At 36.5% G+C, this 21311-nt stretch overlaps 1 protein-coding gene across 1 annotated transcript in view; it reads right to left on the bottom strand.

The window, feature by feature from the left end:
* The window catches only part of ADGRV1 (adhesion G protein-coupled receptor V1), a 297357-nt gene that overhangs the window by 249149 nt on the left and 26897 nt on the right, over positions 1 to 21311 (bottom strand). The window contains exons 11-20 of the mRNA XM_074812785.1: positions 19978 to 20154; positions 18718 to 18941; positions 9145 to 9271; positions 8871 to 9056; positions 7810 to 7990; positions 7038 to 7201; positions 6263 to 6386; positions 5617 to 5883; positions 3014 to 3140; positions 782 to 999 (exon numbers count right to left, since the gene is read on the bottom strand). Coding sequence (XP_074668886.1) covers positions 782 to 999; positions 3014 to 3140; positions 5617 to 5883; positions 6263 to 6386; positions 7038 to 7201; positions 7810 to 7990; positions 8871 to 9056; positions 9145 to 9271; positions 18718 to 18941; positions 19978 to 20154 — 1795 coding nt within the window. The remainder of the gene's footprint in view (positions 1 to 781; positions 1000 to 3013; positions 3141 to 5616; positions 5884 to 6262; positions 6387 to 7037; positions 7202 to 7809; positions 7991 to 8870; positions 9057 to 9144; positions 9272 to 18717; positions 18942 to 19977; positions 20155 to 21311) is intronic.

Below are 21311 nucleotides of genomic sequence, written 5' to 3' on the forward strand. Positions count from 1 at the left end.
TATGGAATGGCAAAATTTGGCCCATTGCCTCTGAAACAGAAGCAGAGATACCTTGCAGAATCAGTAACCCGTTGTGTATTAGAACTGCTGCCAAGTCCTGCCATTATTTCTATTTCTGTCAGTTATCTAAGTAAGAATTCACAGTAAGAATTCATGATGCAAAGATCATGATGTGAATGTAGAGCCTCCATTTTCAACGTGTGCAGCGACCTACCTATTATGGGTAGGAAAACTTCTGTACATGCATGTGGATTTCGCTTACATAAAAGGTCAACACATATTTTCATTTGTGTCTGGGCACAGAAGACCATAAATAGTACTGAGGTGGGATGAGTGTAGATTTGGAACTCTGCTCAGTAGCAGACCTGTAGCAGTTGTAATTTAAGTCCTATGAAGTGGTAACTATAAGTATTTTACCTCCTCTAGAAAAAAGCAAACAAACCAACCAACCTCCATTTTGGTAGACATGCATGGCCATATTTTATTTTAATAAAACCATAGTTTTATTTTTCTTCAACTACATGAAGATCTGCATCTCTGAAATCACCAAGAGGTCTCTTTTTAGAGGTCAGATCACCAAAATGTCTATAACAGTAATTCAGGAACTGAATAACTGCATTCATATACCTAAATTAAGATGAAATGAAAAATAAAACCTAAAACCTTACCAGAAAAGTACAGGATATCAAGACATGATTTCCAGGGTTGGTTTCTTTTTGACTGATTAAACATAATTCGTTTCTACCAGATATGAAGGGAATGGTGATATGGAAGACAATACCTGAAGCATTCACCAACTTCAGAATGTAAAATTCATTGAATTCAGGAATTCTATCTGAAATAGCACGGAGTGTTATTGGCTTTGATCCTTCACCATCCATGAAGAACACAGTCCCGTAAGTTTCATAGAACTCTTCTCCTGGCCTCAGTGCAGAGTCATTATCAAAGAGCTGCCAGGTCAGTGAGACATTGCCAAAGTGTCCTCTGTGTCTCAAAACCCTGTTCAGTGATACAGAAAGAGTGATCGTCCTGGCAGGTATGCATCAGCATTCATTAGCAAGGGAAAACACGATTACACTAATCTTCCTTACTGTGGAAAATAGCATACAATGTTCTAAATAACCATGAACAATAAATACAATTATATAATCCTCTTTGAAGGCCTGCAATTTCACAGTATAATTCTACTCCCAGGTTTACCACAGGTACCTTAGAAAAAAAGTAACCACTGCAAGCCCATGCAAAGTAGTATTGTTAAGCTAAACATCAGTTTGTCTTGCACTTCTATTACTTAAATAATAACTACAAATGTATAATTGTGCAGCAAGTTAACATTAAAAATTGATATACCTGGCCAACCTTAGACAAGAAAATCATCTACATTTAACCATAAACATTTCTCCCTTTAACCATCAAGTCTCCTTAAATTCTTTCTTACATTGGTATCAAATTTGAGTTATGTTCTTTGTCCTTCAGAAAGCTCTGGTTATTCCAGTATAAGAACGTAGTAAATAAAACCAAGATTTTACTTTTTCTATAGCTATCTGGTAACATAATTTCACCAATATCGAAAAGGCATTATAAATAAAAACTGAAGTATATAGTGCCTGTATTAACAAAGTGTGCTTTACATATAAAAAGTGTACATCTCTTTGCACAGCAAAATAAAATGCTGTACAAGGAGATTATATCAGGCTGAAAAATTAGTTTAGCAAAACCAGTCTAGGCACAGCAACACAATTATGTTGATTCTGCTTTCAAAGGTTTTTAATTTTTTTTTGCAATTAACCAGGGCACTCTATCCCAGCTGTGTAGCACTGCTGCAGTAACTCCAATTACTCCCTCTAAAGCTCAGTGCTGCCACAGCTGTTCTCAGCAGTTAGGTTATATGCTGCTCTGACCCTTTTGTTATGTACTACACAACAGCCAAAGCAGTGAGGGTATGGAAGAGACAGCTCCCTAGTAAACAGATTTCATCACTGAAGATGGAGCAAGGTGCTCAAATGTTGGTGATCTTGGTATCCATAAAACATCTGTATATAAACATGTTCAGTTCAAATCATCATTCTTCACACCATCAAATAAAAAAATATATCCTGGAATATAAGATTATAGAGGACCAAAAAAACCTCAAAGAGCAGCATAACAAAACCAAACATACAATATATTTAAAATCATCTTTTCTCAAGGATTTTCATTTTTTAGATGCGTAACACAATCAAAAAGTCATAGGCATCTGTTTCAGGGCCTTAATATAACAAAAAAAATCAAATAAAAATATATAAAAGGTAATTAAATGTTAAAAGAGCCTCTTCCCTAACTGTTCACACTATCACCTTTATTGTGACCTAACTTCTCTATACAACCTGTCTGGAGGTTTCTTGATGAAAAATCAGTATTTTTGCCAAATTATAATCCCATCCTGACTTTATGGAACATAACAAGGTAAGATGCCAAGCAAATTCCTTTCTTAACCCTTCCCATTCTTGAATACATCCCAGTGGCTGGAAAGAAAACACTTTCAGAGGTCAGACTAGGGAAGGGCATTTTCAGTCTAGAAGACGGTCACATCTGGACTCTGAGTACAGACTTTCATCTGTATTAAAAGGTAGAATAAAAACAAACTAACAGAAAGAATTAGTCATATTTAGCTATATTTTGAAAAGATTTTTTATTTCTCTGTTAGTCCATGTTACAGTCTGCTAAATTATCCAGATTACTGTGTATCTAAAGTCTACTGAGAAACAATTCAACAATGCTGTAGTCTTATTTATTTACATTTTAATATGAATTTCTGTATACATTTTAATATGCATAGTCTACTTGATAATAAAACAGTTGATGTCTTCAACATGTTTACGGATCATTTAATTCAAAATTTAGTAAAGCTAATTTTCTTTAATACATTTTTATCAATGCAAACTTGCACGGGATTAGATCTAAGTACTATCCATAAAGTACCACACACATGAGTCCAAAAGAAGTGCAAAAGTGTTATTTAAAAGTTACTTACAAAAAATTGTTACTTTTGCCTTCTTCCACTGGCTTCTCTAAAGGTTCCAAGGAGAAAATTCCATTAGGATCATCATTTGCTTCAATAATAACTGTAGCCACTCCAGCCTTAAAGATAACAGTATCCCCTAAAAAGAGGGTGATTAATTTTATGAAAACTGGTATCAGAAATGAAAGCAACTCTAAAACTGAAGGAGTTTCCTTCTCACACCAACTGGTTTTATGCTTTTATGCAAGAAATGAGCAATGATAATCAGTGAAAAACCAATTTTTGAGATGCTCTGTAACAGGCAAATCAGAGTAAAAATACTTAAGTAGCATCTCATGCAGAGAGCAAGACATAAGATTTGCAGGAAAAAATATATGTGACATGACCAGAGAAGATGTGTTTCTGAGCAGAAAGGATTGTATGAGAGGTAGTATTTCATGTCTGATCAATTAGTCAAGTCAAAAGAAAAATATAGGTATTCAGAGATCCCAGCTTTCCTTTAGACCTAGAATAGAAGTATTGCACTTAAACTAAATATGAGCTAAGACCAGTGTCTAAGAGCTTATTCACACCCATATCACCGCCTATCAGATAGGAAAAAATATAAGATACCTGTGAAGCAGACTAGAAGCTAGTAGGATTTCTGTGTGTATATTAGCACTGTAGGGACATTCTAACATCCTTTCTATGTCCACAGATGTACATTATGTTTCCACCCCATCCCATTTTTCACCCTATTGAACAGTGTTAGACTAGCCTTTGTTCCAAGCAAACAATGTGTTTCTTACTTTAACTTCATATACCTCTATCTGTATTTTCTCTGAGCCTCAACAGCCCGCCATAATTTTCAAAAAGGGTGTAATAATCAAGGCAAATATATGCAACGGATCATAGAAAGAAAATAATTTTTTTTGCTTTCAGAAATGTGTACAGAAATATTCTGTCTTCTTAGTGATTCTAGAGAGACTGCATGATGATATGATCCTGCTCTTAGAGGCAAAGCGAGCCTGTAGCTACCCATTCTTGTAGGACCAGTGTGCCAGGAGAAAAGCCATCATAGGTTCCCGATAGAGTGGTAAGAGAAAATACCAGCAGATCCCAAAGAAAGTTATTAAAGGAGAAAGAGATGAACAAAGAGAAAATTTAAGAAGGGAGAAGAATGGCTTTGTCCAATCATTCCCATACAGTTGATGTTCTGTAAGAGACCTGGATACCAGAGTGAACGCTAGCTGACCTCAGGAAACACATAAGCTAACTTATAGTCCAATAATTGCTAAAAATTCCCCTGTAATTCTCTGGCTGCCTGCTACCAACATCTCAGGCAGATGCAGTTCATCAGTGAAGCCTTGTGAGCAATTCACAGATCAGCCACAGGGTGTCCACTGTGGTGTGACCTGAAGCACTCTCAGAATCACTGACTGTGAAGACTAGATCATTATAGACTGTCATGAGGGCTAAGACACTGAGTACGCATGACTAAGTGAAGAAATCTAATTTTATGTTTCCTCATCCTGAAATGAATCCCTAGTAGGTATTTCAATTTATGAACCTACCACACAATCTAATGTGAAGGTACAGTCTGATGTATAATTGTGATAGTTTTCCTTTGTTTCATTAAATAACATTTTATATAATTTATATAATTAAATAAATTTTGCATTGCAAAGATATGGAGGGCATTCACAGCCTGTTATTACCTCTCAGCTGCAGAATAATAACAACTGGAGGACAGTAAATCATTCAAATTTGCTAAACACAACTGTAGATGACTCTTCCACTACACCTTGAGTTTTGGCAGGGCTAAGGGTGAGAAGGGTCATTATTAAGCAGGTAGAGCCCAGGAAAATTTACCTATTTCTTACATTTAACTTATATTTTCTTATCAATATTACACAGCAGTGATGGTTTATTCCAGAAGACATCTATTTCAAAAATAAGAATGTGGTGAATAATTTTGTATCATTTCCTGCTAAATGATAACATTTAAAAAACAAACCAAAACACTGTTATTTCTAAGATAAACCTGTTCTTCATGGGTGGTATATTGGGTAATTTCTAACACACATTTTTCTGTAGATGAAGCATTGTAAAACTATAAAGCCAAACCAAGAAAAATGTATGCATACGTTGCACTACTACAAAAACAAAACAGAGACCAATTTACATGGTCTTCCTCTAAAATGAGACAGTTCTGTTTGTTTTTACAGAAATCAGGCAGTTGTGTAGTATACAGTGAAGCACGACAAAAAACCCTAAAAGAATCCCTCTTTCCCTAAGACTTGTTGCAGTGCTAACATTCTTTAGCCTTGTGTTTCTGTAGTCAAGTCAAAACCCCATCTAATTTGGAGCATTTACATTTGAAAAGAGACTTTCACTCCAGTTGTTTTTGCAGGAAAGTTTTCAGCTGTATCATTTGATTTTTGTTTCCAATTAAACAATTCAAGATTAAAATCCAAACACACTGTGTACATTAATTATATAGAAATGCTGAAGCAAATGTTATTGATATAATGCTTGGCATTTATATATTGCTTTATGATAAGACCAAACTGGTAAAAAATTGCAGAAAAAAAAAAAGGAGAGTTACTAACCATACATCAAATCATTAATTTTACCTGTAGAATTCAAAAGAAAGATATAAAATGTTTCATCAGTTTCAGGGGTATCATCATCATTAATATACACAGACAAATTCTGCTGTCTTTCTCCAACATCGAACAAAATGACACTGCTCTTTCCACTGGGAACAAAGTCTCCCTCTTCAGCCGTTGCATCTCCGTTCACAGTAATATACTGGACAGCAACAGCAACGTCAGTCGATCCATTCCTTAGGACCGTAAAGTTTGCCACACTTCCTTCTTTAACGCTCACTGTCAGAGGTTCTGAAAATACACAAGCAACAAATCTACCTCAGTTCAAGCCTGAGCTCCTTGCATGTGGTCTGTTTTCTTAATCCTCCCCAAGAGGACCCTTCTCCTCAGTGAAACAGAAGACATATGTGATAAAGGCATGGAAATACTTGTAGATACAAGAGAATATTGTTCTACTGAGCCACCTAACCAATCCCAGCATCAACAAAGACAATAATGAAATAAAATAAGAGAGGGTTCTGAAGGAAACAAACACAAATTCAACACAACAAAAACATGAATGTTTTATACTAGCTCCACTGGGATTAGGATTTCTCAATGATCTGGTCTGTCAATAAAATCTGTTTGGTGTAGTATATGTATTCTACATTTAAAACCAATAATATCTAACCTGCAAAATAAATGGGATCATCATTCCTTGTAATTTTTAAAATTGCATTGGTTATATTGCCCAGTCTGGCTCCACCAGTAGCATTGAATAAGCTGATGATGAACACTTCCATCTCTTCAGGTACCTGAAAGGGAGAGTATTACAAAATTAATTTCTTGCATACAAAACAATGAAGAAATTAAAATAAACAACTGAGAGGGTTAACAAACCAGAGATTTCTGAGCATTGTTTTTCACTTACTGATCCTTAGGTGTGTCAAGAGGGATTACAAACAACAGTTGATACAGTTACTGAGAAATCACCCCTCTAAAATCTTTGTAAATAAGTCCCTTCATCTTTACTGTTCTACAGGTGACCCAAAAGTTATCTTGCAGCTTCCTGCTTCTGATACATGTAATTTATTTTTCAGCTTTATTTATTTATTATTAATTATTCTCATTCTTTCTTATATTACTTCAAATATATCAGCATTAAAAATAAAAATTAGGATTCCTGCTATCAAAACAAGGTTTTTATTCAAATGAACTTTTCTAAAATCTAACTATATTCAACTACGCTCAGCTTCTAACTTCTTTTTATAGGTATGCACAGCTTCTCAAATTCTTTTATGATTTCCTGAAGTAATCTCAGTTTTATGCAAGTATTTCGGTGTTTCCTACAAATACTTATCAGGATCTTAAAAAACAGACGTTCCTTCTTTCTCCTTCAATGGTAAGGTTTTAGCACTTACTCTTTGTCCCATATACTCGCACAAAACCACTGTAAAAATGTTTACCTCATCTGGCAGTGAGTAAATGGTGATATTTTTTGAAAACTCCAGATTATCAAAGAAAATAGTCCCTTGTTCTGGATAGATGTCATTGGTACAGGCTGGGTCAACAACCCAAGACACAGTAACATTGCCATAGTTTCCTTGGTTTCTTACAACTCTGTAGGCAGCTAAAGAAAGCAAATGTATACAGTCAGTGTGCATCTTCAGAACAACACAAATCAAAAAGTAAAAGGTCAGCAAAGCTGAAACAAAGAAAAAGGAAAGGAAATAATAAGCAAATCCACTTCTCGCAAAACTAATAATATGTGAGAGCACTACACACAGGACACACAAAGACAGACCACTAAAGCAGTCCAGACTTGCTCAACTTTGTTATTGTCTGTAAATGTACTCAATAATTGAACAGAGATAGACAAGTTGAAGTCACCCATATGAAGATTTAGCTCAATTCTTCTCTCACATAGCACCCTACTCTTCATGCTCCACAAGCAGAGCTACTACCTCCAGGTTGCACTTGGCACATACATCAATACTCCATCTTCCTGTCTGGCATATTCTCTAGACATTTTTTTTTACTGGACTGATCCCTCTGGCTTTCCAGGCCCATTCTTCTCCACTTCAGCCTCCACTGCTCATCATACCAGCACTGTACCACTCTGGAAACTCCTGAGTGGAGACTTGAGTCAGACATTGTCCTAGAAAGGTGCAATGGGGAAAAGAAGCCTTGCAGGGGCAGACAGCAGATAAATCAGTAACTCTAACAAAAAAGAATTACCAGCATAGATGTCTTCTCCTTTACTTTCCTTTATTGTTACTGATAGTTCATCAGGTAGAAACTGAATGACACCATGTGGATCATCGTTCTTCAAAATGGTTATATTGACCCTTGTGGCATTCCCCAACTTGCCTGGCATTTCACTGTAGCCACTGAGTTCTACAGAATAGATCTCATCCAGCTAGAAGAGGGAAACAGTCAGAATAAAAATACATATTCAGTATTCACATCCAAAACAAACATCCACAGTCCCTAGCCAGGCAGAAAGAGATGCAAACTTAAACAAAAGGAAATCACACACGCTTTCTACATGCACAGCGTTTGTACATCATCATAACAAAGAAATAATTAGAAATTTCTATCTCTGATAGGACCATTTTTTCCAAAAATCTAGCATTATTACAGGCAAGGACTTATTTTGTGTACTTAACTTAGTATCATATCAATTCAGTAGTACAAATATATTTGTAGTGCTCCCTGAAAGGTAACTTTTCCGTAAGATTAATTAACATTTCTGGCTTTGTAACAGAGAAAGCAAAGATTTTAGAACCATTGACAGCAAACTAATTTAAAAAGACTGTATCTGCTTGCTTTATTAATCTAATGGGACATCGTACTTCATATATTTCTTAAAAAGCTCACAGGTAATGCTTCAAGGAACATTATAACAACTATTGGATCTATGTATCTATATGGCACATATTAGTCTAGACTGGGGAACACTGAGTAAAACTAGCAGATGGTTACTAGAAAAGCAACCAAAAGCATTGGTTCTTCATAAAGAGTTCAGTTAAACTCTGTACTACAGAATGTCATGAATGCTAAAAATTTACATGGATGCAAAGTGTAACTGTTTCAATTCACGGAAAAAAAATCCACTGAGGACTATTAAACCCAAAGACACTTTCTATATATCCAGTCATCACTGGTTTGGAGGTTGGGAAGACATTCTGGAGAAAAGCCATTACACACTTGTCCTATATATTTGCCTATATTTTAATAAGTGACAAACTAATATGGCTGTGAACAGAAATTGAAAAGAGAAAAATATTAATTTTTACCTCTGGAATCCCATCCATCCTTGTCAGAAGAGTAATTATGATCTCTCTTTCACCAGGCTTAAACTCCAGGATTCCTGTGCTTCCATAAAACTCATTATTGTCTCTTGGTTCTACAGTGTAGCGTAGAAACTGCCTGATGAGACTTCCTCTACTGCGGACAATCTGCAGTTCAACAGACTCCCCTTCCTGTACAAAAGAAAATCCAGCTCTTTTCTAGTATTCTGCTTAAACTAAATCATCCATAATGATTGAGAAAAATTACTCAGATAGCTACCTTGATACTGTAGGGACCTCTGGAAGAGGGAGAAAATTCAAACACTCCTCCAGGATCATCATTTTCCAGAATAATAATTTCACGAGTAGTAAACCCATATTTCAGTATTTGGTTTTCCACACTGACCCTGAGAAAGGAAGGCAAGAGGTTTATTTGAGTGACAATTCTGTTTGACATGTAAATCCACACCTGTGTGAAGGGCATCAGAATACTTATGAATTTTATTAATAAATTACGAAAACAATGACCTGCAAAGATTGAAATAAATTAGGAAAGACACATCAGTATGTTTTATCCATTTTTAAAAAAGTCTTTGCCTCTGAAGAAACTTTGTTTTCTGCTTAGTTTTTATAGTCGGTGATTCTGGGTTTTTTTAGTCACACATGCACACACCACACAGGAAAAGATATAGAATTGAGTAGTAAAAATTAGTTACATTCAGTATTTCTTTGTATTTGGATCAAAACATAAAGGATAATCCAAAATCACTTAAACAAATAGAAATTACATTGACAACTACACATTCTTTCACTCTTCTGCAAAATTTACTACTGCTACAAATTGGAAGAGAGTTGCCCCTCAACATTGTGGATTTCATCCTCATCTGTTTGTTAACCTGCCTTCTGTAAGATGTGGACACTACCTGTAGGATCCCAGTCCGGCTCTAGTAAGCATTGGATCTGTGCTCAGTAGCTGTCTCATTCCCCTTCTCCTCCCTTACTCACAAACCTGCTGCCTAAAAGCATATGGAGAACGGTGCAGGCATGAGCAAATAAAGCTCCTCTTGGTGGAGGATTCCTCCCCCCGGGCTACCACCACATGATCTTGGTCTTCATCATGGACACAAATGGGCCTTATCTGACAAGAGAAGGAAACCTTGCACATTTCTTGCATTCATTTCCTCAGATGTGGTAATTTTCAATGGCATTGCTTTAAGTTTATTACACTAAAAATGCCAGAAAAACTACTACTGAGGATGCATCAAGAATGTACCTTCAGACTGACGGTTTGGATATGGCTTATTATATCATGTTTTATGTATTTAGATTCCTGTGCATCTTCCATGTTTCCTGGATGAAAATTTCAATGAACTCTTGGTCGAACATACTGTAAATATTTTTATGGTTTCACTGTACTACAACCCAGACTTCCTGAAACACTATTTCATGTAGAAAGAAACACGATCTATTGTATCCAGTATTTGAAATCTGTTCCAAAACTGTTTCCACAGACACTCCATAAATAACTGGAACGCCCACACACAAACAGAGAAATAGCAGTGTATCTTGTAGCAAAGTCTACAGGGAAGATATAAGATGCAAAACAGGAAATATCTATTTTAAATGGTAATATGTCATGTTTATGGCACATAAAAAAATATGTCAGTAAACACAATAACTTGTGTTAACATAAACTAAATGTGGGTTATTCAAAAACAAGATAGCTGTTCATCTTTCACCACAGAAAACTTCTCCATAATTCTAGTCAGTTCAGTCATTTAGTCGGGGCAAACTGTATTTCTGGCAGTTTAAAACAACCAATCCATTATTGCATCAAACGCTCAAGTATCAAACACTGAGCCGTGCATTCATAACCTTCTTCATTCACAGATCCTAAATAAAGAAATGTCTTTAAGCCAGAACCCCATGCCATCAAATTAAACACCAAAGGGCAAGCATGCATTGTCTGAAGAGATGCAGAAGATGTGATTCCTGAGAGGAAAAGGAATTATAAAGACAGATTCTGTCCAAACCAATCACTTGTAAAACAAAGCATTGATTCACTGAAGACAAACCACAGTTTACTGCACTTACCCAAAGTACACGACAAACCTTTCTGTCTCTACCCTGTCAACACAGAGAAAGGGGATGGGGGAAGGAATGAAAGTGCCACTTGCTAGAATTTCAAGAGTACTAATCTTAGAAAAGAATAATAATAATTTAAAACAAAACAAAACAAAACAAAACAAAACAAAACAACAAAAAAAACCCACACAACACAAAGATATTTTCTTTTCCAAATGCTTATAATGTTCATTTTATGGGAACACTACTTGCAGGGCATTTTCCGGTTGACAAATGGTAGCCAGTGGGCAGTTCCCAGTTTGGAGAAATGACCTCATGACCAATTCGGCATGCCAAGACCCACTGATGGTATACCCTACCAAGCCCTCTTCCAAGAGCTCGATTATTGCTGACGTCTGTGCCTGCTCACAACTGCACCAGCAGCCTATATTATAATTAGCCCTTCATTTAAAACAAACAAACTACATCCCTCCATGATATGTTATTTCACCAATCTGCCAAAGTAATGATAAAAACAGATAAGCACAGTAGGGTACATATCAAAAACTATTTTGGCACAAAATCACATTAAACTTTATATTTGACAATTTTTCAGTTAACCAGATTACCAAATTAAAATACCAATATAAAAATATAACAAACAAAAGTACAAAAATAAAAGAGCATTTGCTAATCTCTTAATTAGTTCCATTTTGGCCAAGCACTTTGGCCTACCACATCAAGTCAGTTGAAAGGGCAGTATTATTCTGCAATGACAATCACGCATTTTGACTTAATCTGAAATAAATATATATAAAACCTGTATCTCCTATCCAAATAGCACAAACAGATTACCACAGCATTTACAAAGTAAAATCCTGACCTCACTAATCTCAAAAAGAACTCAGACTCAGAATTCAGTGGAGATAAAACTTCACTCAAAAGTTTGAGAAAATAAAGCAAATACACTTGTAGATACATTGTTTAAAATAGCAGATCTGAGTTAACAGAAATTTCTCATTGATTTCCAGTGAGGATAGATTTTAAATACTATATATTGAGACATTCTTCCTTCCTTCAGAAACATATGCAAATGTGTTCCAAAACCATCAAAGTATTAATACAATGAAAAGATCAAGGAGAAAATTCCAGAGTTGGTAATGCTAAAATTTAATTATATCGCTAAGCTGTTGGTAATATAATTTACAACAAAGAATACAAATGAACCATTATGTCAAGTGAGTTTCTGATATGTCTGTACAAGCTTAAGTAGTTAAGACATAACAATTCGTGAGAAAGTGAAAGGGCATGCCAGAAATAAAATCTCTTTCAGCTTCATGAAGTTACACTGCATGAATCCAAACACAGCTCAGACAAAAAAGCCCATTAATATGAACTGAGTAGTCATGACAGAATCTAATATTGTGTTGTAATGCACAATGGTAGCACTGCAAAAATCCAGAGGGCATCAGAAATGAAACAGTCATGAGGTACCATGAGGTGTGCATCTTGAGCACCTCCAGGTGTTCTTTGAAAGGACTGAGAAGACTGGTAATACTTTATTACTTTTACACAGTCACAGTGTAAGTCAGATCAGAATCTAGAGAACTTTCAGGTCAGAAAGCAACTAGTGATTCAGCCCATCCACTGCTAAAGAAAACCATTGTTGGGGAGGTTTCTCCACCCAAATCCCATCTTCAACACCAAGATCACTCGATTGATTGATTGATTGATCTGACCGTGTTTTCTCTGTATGACTGGCCAGATTGCTATCACTGCTCTGACATAGTAAATGTTCGTTACTACTCAAAAAATCCATAAAATAGCCTATGCAAAAAATGGAATAGAAGCACCTAGGCTTAGGCTTCCAACTCTGAGCATCTGTTACATGAGCAATGAACGATGTGCACAATAGGATCTCTCCTGTCTACACTCCGAGGTACAGACATATAAATCCTCATAAGTTCCCTGGACAGGATCCACCAGGTGACTTTCTGGCTTGACCTTGGGTTCGTGTCCTCCCTGTGGAGCTGCCTGGAGATCACTGGGCTGTGCCTGACCCCAGTCACCATCATCCAGCCTAAACCTGACGTGTGTTCCTTGGCTTGACTTGCCCCACCATCATGACCTTGCCTGATGCCCTGGGCTCCAGGTTGCCCCCAGTTACTTGCTCCAGCCTGCTCTCCCACCTCACTGAGGGCAGTGGGACGGGCCCCTGCCTGACCAGCCATGTTATCAGGCTGGTCTCCTGGCTCCAGGCCACCACACAGGCCACAGGTCACCAGCCATCAGCTCATGCTACATGCACTGACAACGTCCAAGAACAACGCATTGTTCATGTACAGTCCTTTCATCACAGAGTGAAGACATCCAAACTGCCATGGAGTGCACAGGATCAATTTAGCCCTGTTTCACTCTTTGTGGTATGTGAAACCATCTCTTTAGGCACTCCTGTAACAGCAGTGTGGACCCGGAACAAAAACAGCTATTCAGACCTTCCAAAACACATGGTTTGGCCTGGTGTGGGCATTCAGAAGTAATGATAAAAGTTAAAACAGCTCCTTGTACACAGTTGCTTAGCCATACCAAGAAACTCCAGCTACTAGAGAGAGCACTTGACCAGAAGTAAAGAGATCCCTCTCACTGGGAAAGCCACTTGCTTTTCTTTCTCCTCAGCTTAATTTTTTCTGTAAAATGGCTATCTGCAGACATGAAGTTTCATTTCATCACAGAGGATAAGCATCAGCAATGTTTATGATGCTAATGTAAGAAACACAATCTCAAACTGTATAATTGTGTTCTCTGTGGTGAAACAGCTGTAAAAAAACCACTTCCCATATGACAAATCTCATGTGAAATTGTTGAAGGTCAAACTTTTAGAACAATGTAGCAATATTATGCTTAGGTCAAGAAAGATGTTTTTTGTCTATGTTAAAGCCAAAGGCATTCATAATCAGAAGAACAAGTCAATAGCCACCTTTGAGCAAGGATATCCTGGAGCCATTAGGCCTTGAAGAGGATACAGTGCCAACTTGGCAAGCAAACTCAAGGTCCATGTATCCTTCGCTGACCTACCCTCATTATAATACTGAAAATCCCACCTACAGGTCAAGAAGACCCTTGCTCAGGTAAAGACCCTTCCCCTGAGCATGCGTGGTAGCACAAGTATTGTGTCAGCAGTATTATAATTGTATGTAAATTACTAACCAATCATCATAGAGAGGATGGACTTGGAAAATTACTAACTCTGCAAGTTTTGTGTATAAATATAGCAAGAAAAGTACTGTTGGTGTGCTCAATTTGTGGGAAACCACCACGCACCTAGGCTTGCACAACCCTGAAATAAGCAATGTCTCCTGAGTGCGTGATTATTGACCAATTGCACACCTGGCGACAAATCCACTTTTTAGACAACAAAATGACTGATCATTAGGGAAATTATTTCTGTAAAAGAGCTTTAATTATTATTTAGCAAAAACTACAGATTAATTAGGACAACTAACAGAAGCTTCAAAATGTTTCTTGCAATTTTTTAAACACATAGTATTGCAAAATAGTACAAAGAAGATTTCTGACTGAGTTTAAAGTAACATGGCAATTTCAATGTTTATTATGAACTAAATCCCACTGCAAATAAAATAAAAATTAGGAAGAGATGCAATGTGGTTGAATTTGATAGCTTTGGACCAAGAATTGGAATCTCGTAGAAAGTGAATATTTTGAAAGGCACCTGAGAAACTGAATTGCAACTGTGAATCTGTTTTGTTACTGTTAAAAAAAACACTTCTCTTAAAAACTTTCTTTTCTATCAGGGTACCTCAGAAAGGTGCATTCAGATTGCCTGTGGAATGTTACACAATTTGCTTCCTATTTTTGTAGTCAGTGTTCACCCCCTCATTTTTTTCAGGATTATCTACTGATTTAATTAGTGGCAGGACCTAGATTTAAAGAACAGTATTAAAGTAGGATTTGCCACATTGTAAATACCACAGCACTTCTCATCAGAGGGAACACCTTCTCTCCAGGTTTAATCCATGAATTATTTGATTTTGGAGGCTATTTTAATTTTTGTTACTCATAGCAGGAGACATATGGTGGTATTATTTTGAAAAGTAATAAAAGCTAGCAGTGGGTGTCCAGCACCACTCATTTAAGCATTCTACTACTATTTCAAAATAACTTTTCCCCCATCAAAACAAAGCCTGATCAAACCCTTGAAGAAAAACCCAACATTTTACACTGAAAAAATTAATTCATATAACATCATATGTATTACTTAATAGAAAAAGTACTTAAGAAAGATAAATATAGTTTTGAAACAGATAGTAACCACAGAAAATCACCAAGTTAGGAGAAAATCCCAACTCCATTAAACAGCATATTAGTGTTCCTGTGCATGCCAGTGCAGACAGCAACCCACAACATATAAAAATCAACATATAAAAGTGAGCCCTGAACTAAGAACCATAGACAGGGCTTCTTTGATTTGCTAACTTTTTTTCAGGAGGTAATCTCTTAAACATAAAAATCTTAAAAAATTGTCAGACAGTTCACAATGGAATAGTCAAACCTATGTTTTGCATTTGCAATTTTTAAAATAATTATTTTATAAATTTACTCAAGACACATTTACAGCCTGTGGAAACTTGTATTGCATCACAGGAGTCATTAGAACTATAAAAATCCCTATGTTACATTGCTTCAGTTTTGTTTCATTGTATATAGTATATGAGATTTAGGTCATAAAATGCGTACATGAATCTGTTCTGGCATGCTAAATTATATGAGGCATGACAAATAAAAATTTGAGCATAAGGACTATTGAAACAGTCATCTGTTCATGGATTATCACTTTCACAAATTAAAATAAACTTATCAGTATATTGCTGTTCCCAGATCCCAAAGTCCACAAGTTCTCACTCCCAGCACCTTTCATTTAAGAGTGCAAAGACAACCCGTGTGCCCTTCAGGTCCTGGCCCTTCCCTTGAGCCAACTGCCAAATCGATAGTCGTGTATCTGCACCTTACTGAGGGGATGACAACTGCCAGTAGGAGAATACGTTGTGCAGAAGGAAAAAATAACAATCAGATTTTTTAAAAACTGATTTCTATTTGTGCTTACCAGGTGAAACAGACAGCACTAGTATGTATATATGCTTTCACAAAGCATACACACAATTTGCATGGCCTGTTCCACCTACATTCATAAGGCCTTTTCTTTCTCATACAGATTTAACTACAGACATCTGGATTTATTTATGTTTGGTCTCAATTCAGGCCTATTCATATATGGGCAAGCATTCAACCTGAAGCTGCTCCTAAAAAAAGAAAATATGAAGAACCTTCAGCAGGTACACGATTGTCTTTCTTCTTTGTTACTCATCTGTCTTCTACAGAAGCATATTCTTCATGATATACATTGGCCTCAATTTTGTGGACAGAATTCAAGGTTATTTTTAATATCCATGGCCCATGGACGAAGGCCACAAAGCAAGCAAGGAAAATACTATTTTTAATGTCTTGGAAAGTTCCTTTTATAGTTATGGATGCAATCAATGCTCATTTAAAATGTAAACTGCCTTAACAACACCACTGAGTTGTAAATAATACATTCTTGTTAGAACTAATTATTTTTATTATTTTATTCATGCTATTACTAATTGCAATAAATAGAATGCTTATGAACGCATTTCTATGTCTATAGTTTCATTAAAGTTCTTACATGCTCTATTTTCCTACTGACTTATGCTACAATTTATAGAACAGTACAAGCTCATCCATAGCACAGTGCATCTTTGTTTTCATGCTAATTCACCACTGCTGTGAGGTGCTGGCTGCCAGCCTTGGAAACTGAAATCTCCTGTTCATCCAGAAAACACAAACTATGCAGAAAGAAATACCACAAGCTTACACACACAACCCTGCCAGTATCCTTCAACCCTGATTTGAAGAGTCATCTCCAGCACTGAAAGGATGATCTTTGAAGTCATTTCATTCTTGGCTTTTGCTAACATTAAAGCTGCCCAATTCCACTCATAGCCTTGAGGGACACTATTCAGATCTAGAGAAAAGTTCAGATTTTATCTCCTCCTTGTTTACTTTTCTTTCCAGGCCAGACTACCTGTTTCTTACTTCAGTCTCTGACCTTGCCAAGTGTGGGAAAGCTGCTTACACTGGCATACTTCTTGCCAGCCACTTCATGATCAGCAGAACCTGCTACTCCCACCCGTACATAGTAAAAACAGAACAGTGGTTACGTTTGTTCAGCTGCCAGTTCAGTTGTCTTATTGCTGCCATCATTTTCAAGGCACAGCCTAGGGTTACTACTCAGAATAAGTGGCAGAAAGCTGTAGTTATATACACCTGCAGAGCTGTCAGAATTTAAAAAGTTAATCTTTTATGCTGCCCCCTTCCTCTAGCTACTTATTTGTTTCCTACCCTTCCACTTCGATTTTTTGGCCACCTTACACAACTTCTTCACAACTTCAATCATCATTTGTTATCTTAGTTTCTGGCTTTGTGCCAGACACTCTAATGAATTCCTTGAGACGAACTGGTTTCATCCACAGGAAGGAAAGCAGAGAACTGCTTGCAATAGTCTGCATTTGGTTTTGTCTTGAACAGAACTGTCTTTCCAAAGCAGTGAGTGGCCAACCTAGAATGAAATAACTCATTCTGAACTAAATGCATCCACCAGCCAGCTTTTACAGAAGCAGGCCAATCCTGCAATGGAATAACATCTTTCCTGGGAGGTAGAATGATGTTCAGAAAACAGCCTTTCCAAAACAGGATCAGCAGCTGCTTGAGGAGCTGGTTGCTGGTTTGCCAGCATGTAATCACCACGGTCATCTGGTGTTGAAGTTCCCATATAGGACAAGAATACTTCTGCATAAGGTAAGGACTGTGTAAGTAGTAAATGTTCAATGTGGACATTGCAGCTGGCAGACCCCTATTAGTATGTTTCCAGAAAAAGTGGAAGAATATACCTTAGGCTAACAGGAGGTAGTAGAATTGGTGGTATTTCTAAATTATGTATACAGCTGAGTTGTTGGAAGCAGGACCAAAGACATAGCCAAGATTCTCCTGCTAGTAAATCAAAGAGGGAACACGCTCCTGGTTATGCACTAACTTAAGTATTCTGAGTAGCGTTCATGTGTAGATAATAGTATCTCCTGAGGTCCCTTACTGCCTTAATTATCCTTTAATCCTGTTCTTGTGCAGAAGGGAGACTACAACACTGTGCTTCAGAAACACCATTGCTCTCTTTGTAGCCAAAGCATGTGATAACAGTCACATGGGGCTATTTTGGAAGCCAGGGGTCGTGATGAAAGTATCTATCAAGAGCAAACAATACTGGATGCAGAGCTCATCTAATTCTGCAATGACACCCTAGCTATAAACATTTTTCTGATGGAAACAGTTATGTATTGCTTTCTACTCTCCATTACAGTTTTCCCTAATATCTCACTAAATACTGCTCTTCTGAAAAGATATGCGTTATAACAGCTATAACTAAAGATCAAAGCTGAAAGAACTTTCTAAATAGCATACATTATTTTCACCAAAATATAAAAAAAATTAAGTCATTACTTAATAAATACAACAGTTTCTTACATTGATGTCCAGTCAAAGAGGAATCCATACACAGTCTGAATCAATGGACTAATATTCCTTCAGGCACTTATCAATGCAATACAGGCAATACTTCCTAATTAATACTGTGCTAATTTGTTATATATAAATTGGCTATCACAGCTGATACATATGAATAGAGATTAGGATACAATACCTGTCCAAAGTTAATAAGAGAGTTTCATTCATTTCAGGTATATCATCAGCTTTAACAGTAATGTTGATTGTAGTATCACTTTGTCCCGATAAGAAAACAACGGAGCCGTTAAAAGGACTTATGTCGTCATCTGTTACTGCGTTTTGATTGAGACCAGAGGGTTTCAAGCTCCAAAACACAGTTGCTTGACCATCAGTCCCATCTCGATGCAATGCAATGGAAACCTATGAAACACGAGTCTGTTGTGACTTGTAAAACTAGATGCAAGAACAATTACCCCTTTACAAATTACATTTGAATATGAGCCTTGAAATGTTCAGCTTATTTTTTGGCTCATACCTATGTACAAGAGATGAAATCAAGGATGGTATATCGACAAAAATATATACTGAATCTTATCCTTTTAGCCATTTATCAGTTACATGCCCAGACAGTGGAGATGACAGATTATTAATATCACAAATCACTAAGCAACCATAAACAGAAAAAGCCCGGTATGACTGATTTAATCAGTGCCCACCTCATCAAGACACAATTTAGGTTTTAAATGTAACTACCATAATTTTACTCTGGTTGTTATAGTACAGTGCCAACCTGTACTCTGCCTAAAGAAATTAGCAATTTTAATCTGAGAACCATTGATTCAGGATTTGAGGGCAGATTTCAGTGAAGACAACTAGTAAAAAAAGGGAAAATGTATGAAAAAACATTTTTAAAAATATTTCTCCAGCTGGGACTAAAGCACTTGGATGACAATGTTTTAGAAAATGCTTCTTTGGGTTCTCAGAAACCTAAAAGGCATAATTGTTGGAAAACACACCAAGCGAGCCAAATTATATGTTTGTATGTAAGTCAACTATAAGATACACAGACTTTTCCATTAAATTTAGAAGCTCTGTCAGTCCTGCTTTACATCACTCCCTTTGCAGTTGGTGAGAGAGATTAAAACTGTCTGCAGCATCTTTTATTCTGTGTGAGCATCAAGACCTAACAGGTTTTAGGTGCTTAAAGAGAAAGCAAAGACCAATTTCTGATAATGACTAACACATTATTTCAGACCTTAGTTTTACAAGCATGTTTTTGCCTTTTTTTTTTTTTTTTTTTTTTATTTAAATCAGGGGAATATTTGGGATCAGGCAGATCCCAAAGAGGAAGGATTTTCCACACATTAACTTTCAAATGTTACACTGAATATAGCAAACTTTGCTTTCTCCAAATACATTTTTCATACTAAGGGACAAGATGAAAAGGTTTACTTACCACTGTAGCAGGGGAATCTTCTGGCTCAGAAATAATAATTGGAAGATTGCTAGTAAAGCCTATTTCTCCATTTGCAATATCTGGAGTAATCCTCAGAGAAATATTTCGAATCTCGCCTAATCTAGGACTCACAGGTGGGACCACAGGAATCCTATTCACCAGCTCAACTTTTTCCAGCTGTAGGAAAAAGTAAGAAAAATCTGAGAAATAAGAAGCCTTAGTACCAAGTCAGAACAATTCTGACATTTCAGTATAAATTTCATATGCAGGGAGCAAAACATCTCCAGAACAAATTTCTCTCACTGGCAACACTGCTGTTACAAAAAGGTGTAAGTAGATGTGACAATGAAATAAAACGGCTATCGCTGAGCTTTGTCAGCAGAATGGAACACCTCTCAGACAAATCACGTTCATGTACACAACTAAATGCATGTAGAGGGAGAATGAACCTCCTAGATCGGCTGATTTATTACTGGACCTATGAATAGCAGTATTGATTTGACAAATGGCCCAAGCTATTGTCCTAACTTCATTTTTTGTGCCATGCATTGATAAAAATCTGCTTGAAGTCGCTGCAGCCATAACAATTTAGAGCCTCTAATGAAACAAAAGAATGATCCAATCTTCTTTCCTCTCTCATACAACTTTAAGGAGTTCTCTATTTATAATAACTAATATATTAGAATTTAATTCAGAATTGAAAATCAGTACAGCATTTCAAAACTGTAGTCTACTCTCGTGTTACCATTTTTCTGATGGTTTATTCATACTAAGAAGAAATAGAAAAATGTTTACCCTTTCTTTGAACGGGACATACCACTCACTGAACCCAGCAACAGTACTGACACAGTAAGGAAAGCAGGACACGCCTGTTTAAATATTTCTTTCAAATATAATTTATACCATGTGATTTTGTCTACATGCAACATTATAACAAATGTTTCCATAACTGATTTGCATATACTTCTGCAAACATTTCACTGGTGCATGAACTACCAATGACAAACACCTTCTAACTCCCACAAGGATGTTTCTTCCTTGAAGTTATCAGATATTATCATATTGGAGGAGGGGAAAGATGCCTTGTTTAAATCCATAGAGTGATCATGAATCACCATTTCAACTGACAAGTTTTAAACCCTTTCAATTCTTAAAACCAATCTATATAAAATACTTGAGCCGTATTATACTTTGCTCTACCATTGCTTGAGTGACACACAAAAATATTCATGCACATTTTATTTGATGATAGAGGGAACTACTTTACAAATACCGTATTCAGTAACTGATTCTCAACCACACCAGCTAGTTATTGAGAGTCTGCAGGAACAGAT

Source organism: Strix aluco, chromosome Z (assembly GCF_031877795.1).
Source record: "Strix aluco isolate bStrAlu1 chromosome Z, bStrAlu1.hap1, whole genome shotgun sequence".
Classification (NCBI taxonomy): domain Eukaryota; kingdom Metazoa; phylum Chordata; class Aves; order Strigiformes; family Strigidae; genus Strix; species Strix aluco.